The following is an 11,846-nucleotide window of genomic DNA, read 5'->3' on the forward strand; positions in this document are numbered from 1 at the left end:
TCACTTCACTTCTTTAAATTAAAACAAACAAACCTTTATAGTACTAACTTCTCATAATGACCAACCCTATTTCAAATCCCTGCTAAAGGTCCTCTCTAGTTGTAAATTTCTATGATTCTAGAAAATGTTAACAAAACAAAACCAAAAAATAATCATTCTCTATGTTTATGTATTCACCATTGTCCCCTATTGAAAGACAATAAGACTCATCATGGAAATATTGTCTCTATCTGTTGTCAAGGGTAAAATGAATGATGGATCAAAGCCCACTGTTGTTCTGATCCTTCCTGGAAGTGGCCTAAGCAGGTTGTTACACAAGGAGAATATTTTTATGAATGTAGAACCTTGCTTTAAAAAAAAAATCAGTTTCACCTGGGCCAATATGCCTGATAGCAAGGCTTATATCAAATGTTTGAACATTTGTAAAGGATTCACTTTTTTTTAGCTCCAGAAAAGTACAATGTGCATGAGTGTGTGTGTGCACACACATTTCCACCCCTCCACATACACATCTATCTTTGGATGTGTTAGGCAGTAATCAGAAAACTTGGTTCTAGCCCTACCTCTGACATTAATACACTTTATTACCTCATTGGGTTTCAGGTACCATATCTGTAAATGGAATGAATTACAACAGGGTACCTTTAATGACCTTTCTAGATCAAACCTTCTATGACTCTAAAGAGGTCACAATTCAAATTCCTTTGCTTCCATATGCTGAATTCATGATTTTCTTTCCCTCTTTGTCCGCACATATGTGATAAATTTTATATCTAAGATCTCCTTTTTCCCCCACCATCTGATCCCCTCAATTCGACTCTTCTTTTTCTGAATTAAAATCCAGCTTCAGACACTTACTAGCTGTGTGACCCTGGGCAAGTCACTTAACCTCTATTTGGCTCAGTTACCTTATTTATAAAATGAAGTTCATAATAGCCCCTATTTGGGCTTTTGCAAAGATCAAATGAGATAATAGTTATAAAGCACTGAACACAGTGCTTGGCACATAGTAAGGGCCATATAAATATTAGCTTTTATTATTAATTCTTCTTAATATTATCCTTATTGTTATTATTCCTTCTCTGTGTAGCATGAACTCTGATTCCCCATCTCCAAAAACCTCTGGGTTTTCCCATAACTGACCAATATCCTCACTCATTTTCCTTATCCTCATTTATTCATTCATTTATTTGTTTGTCTATTTATCTGTCCATTCATTCATTCATTCATTCATTCATTCATTCATTCATTCAGTTACTTATGCAGGGGCAATGAGGGTTAAGTGGCTTGCCCAGGGTCACACAGCTAGTAAGTGTCGAGTGTCTGAGGCTGGATTTGAACTCAGGTCCTCCTCACTCCAAGGCTGGTGCTCTATCCACTGTACCACCTAGCTGCCCCAATTTGTACCTATTCTCAAGGAGCTCACAATCTAACTGGGAAGTCAACATGTACACAGCTACATATGGGATCAGACTATATTTGTAGTACTGTTTCCAATTTTGATATATTTTTGAAAGAACTTTGACTGATGGAATCCATCCATGAAATCAAAATCATCAGGCTTGAATTCTGTTTCTGGTACTTTTTATGACCTTACACAATTCTGAGCCTGAATTTCCTCATCTATATGATGAGTTATTTAAATCATATAATCACTGAGATATATTTCAAGTCCCAATCTATGATTCTACAACATTAAAAATGAGTAATCAATACATTTTGTTGAAAATATAGGGAGGAAAAGGAAAATATGGGAGATAAGAATCCCTTTCTACTCTTAGACTATATAGAGACTATATTATAGAGGGTGTCACAAAAATCTTAGTGAAGCTAAGTAAAATTTATTAAAACTTCACTCATACTTTTAAAACACTATATATTCAATTCACTTCACATTTTAAAAAATACACATTACTGGTATTTCCCCCCCTTTATATAATGAACATCTTTCCTCTGCAGATTAACCCTTCTCTTATAACAAAGGAAAATAAATAAACAAAAGTAGTGAATGCAGAGACTATTCCTGCAAATAATTTAATATTCTGTCTCATAGAACATCTCCTACCCTCACTTGGCCTCTACCATGATAGGGGAGGACTCTTCCATGATCTCTTCTCCAATATTTTCATTGACTTTCATGACTAAGAATTAAATTTATTTTTAATAATATTTTAATTCACATTGCTTCTATTTGTTTTACATATTTCCTTATACATTTGGTCAAATAAATATTCTTTCTGAATTCCTAATATTCATAATTTCTCTTTGAACAATAATATTCTATTAAATTTATATTCCATTAATTCCCCATGAAGAATATTTACCTCAACATTGTTGAAAAGAATCCTTGAAGTGTTTCTCCCCTGGAAATAATGTTAAATTTTTATTTTAAATGTGTACATTTAAATATATTAAAGGCTTTTTGATTACTAGGCTTTAAAGGTTTTCAAAAAGAAGAGCTGCATTATTTCAAAGGATTTTCCTATTCATTAAATAATTTTCTTTTTTTTATTTATGTGATAAATTTTTCAGTTTCTAATTGTTGAACTACCTTTATATATATTGTATTAATCCAGGTTCATCACAGAAAGTTTTCTCAATGTATTTCAGGAGTCTCCTTAAAAATATTTTAATGTAAAATTCCGCATCAATATTTTTTTCATTTTTTTTTCTGGAGGGCAATGAGGATTAAGTGACTTGCCCAAGGTCACACAGCTAGTAACTGTCAAATGTCTGAGGCTGGATTTGAACTCAGGTACTCCTGAATCCAAGGCCAGTGCTTTATCCACTGCACCACCTAGCTGCCCCCACACATCAATATTTTTAATGAGATTATTTGTCTTTGTCTGATTGATCTCTTCTTGATTTGACTATTAGGACTATGTTTCATTCATAAGAGGTATTTGGTAGAAGATGTTCTGTCTCTCTTTTCAAGAATATTTTTGTAATATAGGTTTAATTGGTCTTTAAATATTCAATGTGATAATTTCTAAATATGTGTCTCCCCTTTGTAAATTTGTCTTTTCTATTTCTTATTCTGATAATTTGATTTCTATATCTTTTTTCTGATTGATTTGGCTAAATGTTTGATTACTTAGATAGTATAAATAATAAAGAAAAGAATAAAGCAAATACTTAGTTTTATTTATTCATCTGATAGCTCTTTATTTACAAATTCCTTTATTGCTGCTCTAATTGAAAAACATCCTTCTATTTTACTGGTTTTATGATTCCTCATTTAATTGTTTTCTAGTCTTTAAATTCTGTGATTTGTTCATTGAACTTCCCTTTTCCATTTTGATATATTCTCATACATATACATTTTCTAATGCCTATACTAGCTACAGCCAGTGTTTTTAAATATTTTCCATTTTGTTGCATAATTATTTTTCTATGATATGTCTTTATCAAGTAATTAAGTATGCTATAAACTATTCTCCATTTAGGTGTCTATCTTTTGATCATATTTCTATTCTCTATTAAGATTTTATGGTACATAGAGAATGTTCTTATTATATCTATTTTTTTTTTTTTTTGCAGGGCAATGGGGGTTAAGTGACTCGCCCAGGGTCACACAGCTAGTAAGTGTCAAGTGTCTGAGGCCGGATTTGAACTCAGGTACTCCTGAATCCATGGCCGGTGCTTTATCCACTGCGCCACCTAGCCGCCCCCATATCTAATGTTTTTATACTCTTATATGTTAGCATATAATCAACTTCTTGCTAGTTACTGTGAAATACAATATACAAACTCAGAAATCATCATAGGCCTGTCAAAATTAGTTTATTCAACAGTTTATTCAGATCTCTGTTTTCTTCTTATTTATTAGATTTATTAAAAGATATCTATATTTTGGATTGGATCTTTGAGAAGGTGTTCAAAGACTCCAATTTTTGTTGTTTCATTATCAATATCATATTAACTTTTTTTTAAGAACTTACATATTGGGGCAGCTAGGTGGCGCAGTGGATAGAGCATCAGCCTTGGATTCAGGAGGACCTGTGTTCAAATCCGTCCTCAAATACTTGATACTTACTAGCTGTGTGACCCTGGGCAAGTCACTTAACCCTCATTGCCCTGCAAAACAAAACAAAACAAAAAGAAACAAACAAACAAAAACCCAAACTTACATATTATACTGTTTAGCGCATTGGATTATTATTATTATTAGAACAATTAGATATTGTTCATGATCTCATTGTTGATTTTCATTGTCTATGCTACCTTTTAGTATAATGTACATATCCTGTTTTTTTTCACTTTGTAAGTTTCTATCATTGTTTTATCTGATATCAAAAAAGAAGTTCCTACTTACTTAGTTCCTAAAGAATAGTATTTTTCCTATCCATTTATTTTCATGCAGTGTAGTCCTATGTGTTTTATATGGACTTTTAAAAATGCAACAAATTGTATGTTATTGTTCTATTTTAATTGCCTTATTTTTAGAAAATTGGAGAACATATAAGGTTATAATTGTTATGTTTTGTTAAATTTAGTAGTTACCATATATAAATGTGTGAATATATCTAATAGATTTATTTCCTCCTGAAAGTCAGAAGGTAGTCACTGTTTTATTTATTTTTTATTTGAACTCCATCTCCTACTGACCTCCTATTTCTTATATTAATTTAGTATGACTGTGAAAATGACTCAGTAAATCTCTCACTCTGTTGTCTTCCCATTATCATGGACATCATTTTTAGGAAGGAAATTGACAAGATATAGATAATTCAAAGATCTTGAAGGCAATGGTATCCAAGCCATATAGGGATCAGGTGATGGAAATAGAACTGTTTGGGAAGGCAGCCTAAGGGAGAAATTATCCTACCTCCTTCTATTCAGGCAGACATTCCTCCCCAAGCCTCTTATTTGCTCCTAGACCTGTGTATTCTGTTCAGTGGAAATAGGGGATGGAGAATAAATAAGCAGAAGTAAACATGACAGAGTTAACATTAATTGGCATTCTGAAAGGGACCCAACAATAGACCGGACATTCCCTTATATTACAGTTCTATCCCATTTTAAAGAGAACTGCTATAAATATTTTTGTACAGATAGGACCTTTTATTCTTTCTTTGATTGCTTCAGGGTATAGGTCTGGTAGTTATCAAGGGGTCCAAGGGTATACACAGTTTGAGAACTTTTAGGACATAGTTCAACATTTTTTTCAAAAATGAAAAGATCAGTTCAGAGCTACACCAACAATGTACAGATGTTCCTGATTGGGTTTAGATAATTGATAATGAAGAATTATACCAACATCTTAAATGATGAATTATTTAAATATTTATGCAGAATAAAACACATTTTGGGACATGGTCAATTTTTTTTTCTTCAGGAATGAGAGTGGGGCAGAGGTGGAAAGGATGGAAAGTAAATGCTCATTAATTGAAAAAATATGGACTGGGTTGCTTGGAGAAATGATTATCAGCAGTCATTCAGACAAGCCTTTATTAAATACCTTCTATGTGCAAGGCACTTATTTAAGTGCTAGTGAAAAGAAAAAGATAGTCTCTTCCCTCAAAGGGCTCACAGTCTAATGAGGGAAACAACATAAAAAAACCCAACTATGTACAAACTAGCTATATATGGGATAAACGGGAGATAATCAGTAGATGAATGACACTAGAATTAAGGGAGATTAGGATAGGCTTATTGTACAAAATGGGAGTTTAGTTGGGACTTGAAGTGCACAAGGAAATCCAGTAGGTGGAGATGAGAGTATTCTGGACATGGAGAGTAGCTAGTGAAAATACATGGAATCTGGAGATGAAGTGCTTTGTTCAAGAAGCAGCAAGGAAGACGGTGTCAGTGGTAAACAGAGCACATGGGAGGGAGTCAAGTGTAAAATGACTGGAAAGATAAGAAGGGGGCATGTTGTAAAAGTTTTTGAATGCCAAACAGGATATTATATTTGATCCTAGAGGTAACAAGGAGTCACTAGATTTTATTGAATTGTGTGTGTGTGTGTGTGTGTGTGTGTATGTATGTATCTTTGCTTTAGTAAGATTAATTTGAGGGCTAAGTGGAGTATAGACTGCAACTGGGGAGAGAATTGAAAGAATGATATCAATCAGCAGGCTACTGTAGGTATAATCATGAGGAGATGAGGACTCATACCAGGGTGGTTGCAGTTATCAGAGAGAAGGGGGCATATAACATCAGACATAATGGCTGGGAGCAATAACACTATGTTGTATCAGACAGAAAGTTTGCTAAATAGGCTTCATTTGGTCTATTAGAGGACTTCCTATTTATTTTGTTTATCCACATATTGGAGGCTGTGATTGCTGAGACTATGGAGTAACACGAGAGGGATATGATAGAGTCCAGATAGACATAAAAACGGAGATACCATAACAGTGTAAAAAGGATGATAACATTATAAGTTCTTTTTCCATCCACCTTTCCTTTGCTTTTATTCTTTGAAATGATAGGGCCAGTGTTTGAGATAGAATGAGCCTTGAATGAGAGTGGGTTATCAGAGTAATCAGAGTCTATCCACTTAATGAGGATCTCCATTGTCTTGGCCCAGGGTCTAATGAGGATTTTTAAGTATTTTGAATAATGTTCCCATACAATTGAAGAAATAAGAGGAGCTTGTAAATCTCATATATCCCTTTAGTACATGAGCCAGAAACAGGCAAGCAAATATACCTCTCCCTTTTCTATTTAGATAAACCCTGGGTATATATTCTATTTGAAGATCCTTAAGGATAGATGTATGATGTAGGGAGTATATTTTTCTTTTAAATTTATTAAAAATAATTATATAATATATAACAAGATATAAATAAGTAAATTATTAAATCAGTTAATTTATGTATTATATTATACATTTATATTATGTAAAACAATTAAAAAACCAAACTATTATTATTTTCAAGAAGCAAATAGTAGAACCATTCCCAGTAAATACATGAAGAAAGAAAATATTCCCCTTTTTCTGAGTCTTTATTTGGCATAATTCCAGAAATACTTTGATAGCAAAAAGGCAAAGGAAAAATCAATTAAAGAATTATGCACGAGCAAAGAGGAGATATAAATATCCTTTCTCATTGACTCCATGATGGTTTACTTTGAAAACCAGAGAAAGATAAAAGAAGCAAATTGAGACAATCAGTAACTCTTTTGACAATAAACTGAGCTAATTGAAAAAAAGTAATGATCACATTTTGTGTTTTGTTTTACTTGTTTTTCAGACATTTTTGACTCTTTGTGACCCCATTTGGGGTTCTCTTGGGAAAGATACTTGAGTGGTTTACCATTTTCTTCTTCAAGTCCTTTTACAGATGAGGAACTGAGGCAAAAAAGGGTTAAGTGACTTGTCTGGGGTCACATGTATGAGGCTGGATTTGTACTCAGGTCTTCCTGATTCCAGGCCCAGCACTCTATCTACTATGCCACCTAGTTTCCCAATAGTAAAATAAAAGGATACAAAATAAATCCACATAAGCTATTGCCATATCTTTATACCAAGACAAATTCCAAAGATAAATAATAAAAAATAAATTATATTCAAAAAGATTTTACAATATCTTAGAATCAATCAGGTTACTAGGGTAAACTCATTTATATAATACAATTCCAAAATAAATTTAAGAAATAGAGAATAATTTAAATAAGTTGGAGGATCTTAATACAACAACAGAACTATAATAAAATACAATAATATAATAAATATATCAATATACATAATAAATAAATACCAATACCCCAATATACTAAAAATAATAATGCTACCTAAATGATTTAAATATTTATTGGTAAAATCAAGTCTAGATGCAGTTATTAAATACTGACTGTGTGTTAGGTGTTGTGTAGAATGCTTAGGACACCCCAAAATGGCAAAAACAGTTTTTCCCTCAAGGATTTCATAATTTCATGTTGGAGGCAATAGGCAAACAAATATGTACAAACAATATCTCTATCTGTCTATCTAAACACACACACACACACACACACACACACACACATATATATATATACACATGCACATGTTTGGGTGTATACATATAGGTATATGTCTATATACACATCTACATCTACATTTACACATACATACACACACTGTGACTATTAGAAGTAATACAAAGGGCAGCTAGGTGGCACAGTGGATAGAGCACCGGCCCTGGAGTCAGGAGTACCTGAGTTCAAATACGGCCTCAGACACTTAACACTTAATAGCTGTGTGACCCTGGGCAAGTCACTTAACCCCAATTGCCTCACTAAAAAAAAAAAAAAAGAAGAAGTAATACAATTTGCTCAATGACATTTAGCTATTAAGGGAAAGAACAAAAATCCCAGTTTTTTTTACTGGAATTCTCTCCACCACACAATGTTTGCCATCAAGAGGAAAATTTGGAACTTTCTAGAAGTTAAAAAAGTCATTTGAATAAAAATCGAATGAAGAACTGATATTTCAGAATTCTTTTTAAAAGAAATTTTAAAAATTCATAGAATGTCACTCAATAAGTTTAATACTTTGAAAGTTAGCTCCTCATTTGACCTTTTTTGTAAGGGTGATTCCTTTCAGGACCCCATCTTCTCTTTATCAATAAGCCCCCAGCAGGAAAAGAAAAGGAAACAGGGGTCCTAGTAGAAGTTCAGTATTTAATTGGAAACTCCAAAATATTTGTTTATATTTTAAAATATCAATCTACTTTCCATGGGGAGCTTAGTGCATGTAATACAGCGGTATCAAACTTGGTTGTATAGAAACCAGATTAACATGTAACTGGGAAAAGTTGAAAAGTTTCACAAAATAAATAAAATCACAATGCAACAAATAGTGTTAATTTTTAGTTTACTAAGTCAATGTGTGGGCTGAAGGGATCCATTTCTATTTGAGTTTGACACTATTGGCATAATGGATAGAGAGCTGTCCTTAAAGCCAGGAAGACCTGTGTTCAAGTCTAGTCTAACACTTATTGTCTACAGTATGCTTGGCAAATCACTTGGCCTCAGAATGCTCTAGGCAACTCTCTAAGACTATAAATTTCATAGAAGTTGCTGACCTTCGTTGGAAGAGGGAATTTCTTGTCCTACTTGACATAAGAAGGTATACACAGACATATACACACACTTGTTGTTCAGTCATTTCACTTGTGTGCAAATCTTTATGACCTCATTTGGGGTTTTCTTGGCAAAGATACTGTAGTGGTTTGCCATTTCCTTCTCTAGCTCATTTTACCCATGAGGAAACTGTGGCAAAGAAGGTTAAGTGATTTGCCCAGGGTCACATAGTTAGATGAATCTTTCTGAGTCCAGGCCCAGAACTTTGTTCACTGTACCACCTAGCACACACACACACACACACACATACACATATACTTGTACGTGCATACATTTATATATATACAGCACATATATACACATGTATTCCTTAATGACTTTATATCTATATAATTATTCCTTAACATAATTCTCTCCCTTCTTTAATTCTCATTACTTAACATTATGTATGTACACATACATACATACATACATACATACATACATACATACATACATCTGAGAGGCAGGTAGGTGGCACAGTGGATAGAGTGGCCCTGAAGTTGGGAGGACTTGAGTTGGAATCTCACCTCAGACACTTTCTAGCTATTTGACCCTTGGGTAAGTCACTTAATCCCAGATACCTTAAATATCCAAGGCCTTCTCCAGTTATCTTGATATATATCTTGCTATCGGACCTAGATGGCTCTGGAGGAAAGAGTGAGGCTAGTGACTTTGCACAGCCCTACCTCACTTAAATCCAATTCACAAGTCATGACATCACCCCCATTTCATAGTCCTCTTTGAAAATGAAGGACAGGGGCAGCTAGATGGCACAGTGGATAGAGCACCGGCCCTGGAGTCAGGAGTACCTGAGTTCAAATCCGGCCTCAGACACTTAACACTTACTAGCTGTGTGACCCTAGGCAAGTCACTTAACCCCAATTGCCTCACTAAAAAAAAAAAAAAAAAAAAAAAAAGAAAATGAAGGACAAACATCATCATATATACATGTGTGTATGTGCATGCGTGTGTACGTATGTATGTATACACACATTTACATGTATGTGTATGTATGTATACATATCCCAATAAAAGCAGCTATTGTACTAAACCCTTTGCTATAAATATATTCTAAGAAGAAATTAGAGCAAATAGCCATTTCTGTGGATATCATTTCAGATTCAAGAGCTTAAATTACCATTCTTGCCATCATGTCGAATATCTCTGAAGGCATCGTCTCTACTTTCCTCCTCATTGGAATTCCTGGATTGGAGCATATGCACATCTGGATATCCATTCCTATATGTTTCATGTACATCATTGCTGCTCTTGGCAATTGTACTATCCTCTTCATCATCAAGACAGAACCTTCACTTCATGAGCCCATGTACTATTTCCTATCAATGCTGGCCATCTCTGACATGGGCCTGTCCTTCTCTTCTTTACCCACTATGCTAAGGATCTTTTTGTTCAATTCCCCTGGAATCTCCACTGATGCTTGCTTTGCTCAGGAGTTCTTTATCCATGGCTTCACTGATATGGAGTCCTCAGTCTTGCTGATCATGTCTTTTGATAGGTTTTTAGCTATCCGCAATCCCCTAAGATACAACTCCATTCTTACTAGTGCAAGAGTTACTCTGTTAGGACTAGTGTTTGCTGTTAAAAGTATCCTCTTAGTACTTCCCCTCCCTTTCATTCTAAAGAGGCTGATCTACTGTAAGAAAAGACTTCTCTCTCACTCCTACTGTCTGCACCAGGATGTTATGAAATTGGCATGCTCTGACAACAGGATCAACTTTATCTATGGGTTTTTTGTTGCCCTCTGCATGATGTCTGACTTTGTGTTCATTGTGATTTCATACATGTTGATCTTAAAAACAGTAATGGGCATTGCATCCCATGGGGAACGTCTCAAAGCCCTCAATACCTGCATCTCCCACATATGTGCTGTACTGATCTTCTATGTTCCTATCATTACCCTGGCTGCTATGCATCGCTTTGCCAAGCATAAATCTCCCTTGACAATTATCATCATTGCTGATGTCTTCCTGATGGTTCCCCCTTTAATGAACCCTATTGTATATTGTGTAAAAACACGGCAAATCCGTGAGAAGATTCTGGGAAGACTTGGATTGAAGTGAAAAAAATAAAGGCCAATTCTGGGAAATGACTGATCAAGAGATAAAAATAATGTTTCTCTATACGTTTGTGTGTGTAAATAAGATCCGCAGCAGCAACAGAAAGAGCAGCAGCACCACTATATCTTTTAATCCTCAACTATATAAAATACTAATAGTATGATTTCTATATAATTTTGAGATTTAGAAAGTACTTTCTATACATCATCTCAATTGCTGCATCAGAATAACCCTGTGAAGTACATGAGATCATTATGCTCATTTTAGAAATGAGGAAGGTGAGACTGAGAGGTTGTGACTCGTCCACAGTCCCACAGCTAATAGATGTCTAAATCAGGATTTTAATTCAGTTCTTTCTAATTCCAGACTCTATCTCCTGAGCCACCTTGCTGCCTCTCTTAGCTAGAAAAAGCCATAAACCAGAAATGGACTCTGTCCTTAATGAATACTTGCTATGGAAGACACAAGACTATTGACATAGACCAAAAGTAAGCATGGTGAATGATGATACAAATAATGGTCTATCTTCAATCTCTAGAGAATGAAGTTAAGCACTGAAAGATCACAGAAAATGATGAATCAGTCAAAGGAGTTCCCTTAGATGAAAGAATGAAACAGATGGATCCAAGTTTTACTGGTTATTCATAAAACTCTCCTGTGAAGGGAGTACTCTAGCATTAAGTAAGTAGGAGTCATATGAGATTTTCATAC

At 34.4% G+C, this 11,846-nt stretch overlaps 1 protein-coding gene across 1 annotated transcript; it reads left to right on the forward strand.

The window, feature by feature from the left end:
• Window positions 1-10,208: 10,208 nt before the first annotated feature.
• LOC122750597 (olfactory receptor 51A7-like) lies at window positions 10,209-11,138 on the forward strand. The gene has a single exon (XM_043997348.1). The coding sequence runs from the start codon at window positions 10,209-10,211 to the stop codon at window positions 11,136-11,138; it is 930 nt and encodes a 309-aa protein (XP_043853283.1).
• The last annotated feature ends 708 nt before the right edge of the window (window positions 11,139-11,846 follow it).

The sequence above is a fragment of the Dromiciops gliroides genome, chromosome 3 (genome assembly GCF_019393635.1).
Source record: "Dromiciops gliroides isolate mDroGli1 chromosome 3, mDroGli1.pri, whole genome shotgun sequence".
NCBI lineage: Eukaryota > Metazoa > Chordata > Mammalia > Microbiotheria > Microbiotheriidae > Dromiciops > Dromiciops gliroides.

What these genes read in the sequence shown, in the direction of transcription:
- LOC122750597 (XM_043997348.1), top strand. Translation starts at nt 10,209, where the DNA reads ATGTCGAATATCTCTGAAGGCATCGTCTCTACTTTCCTCCTCATTGGA.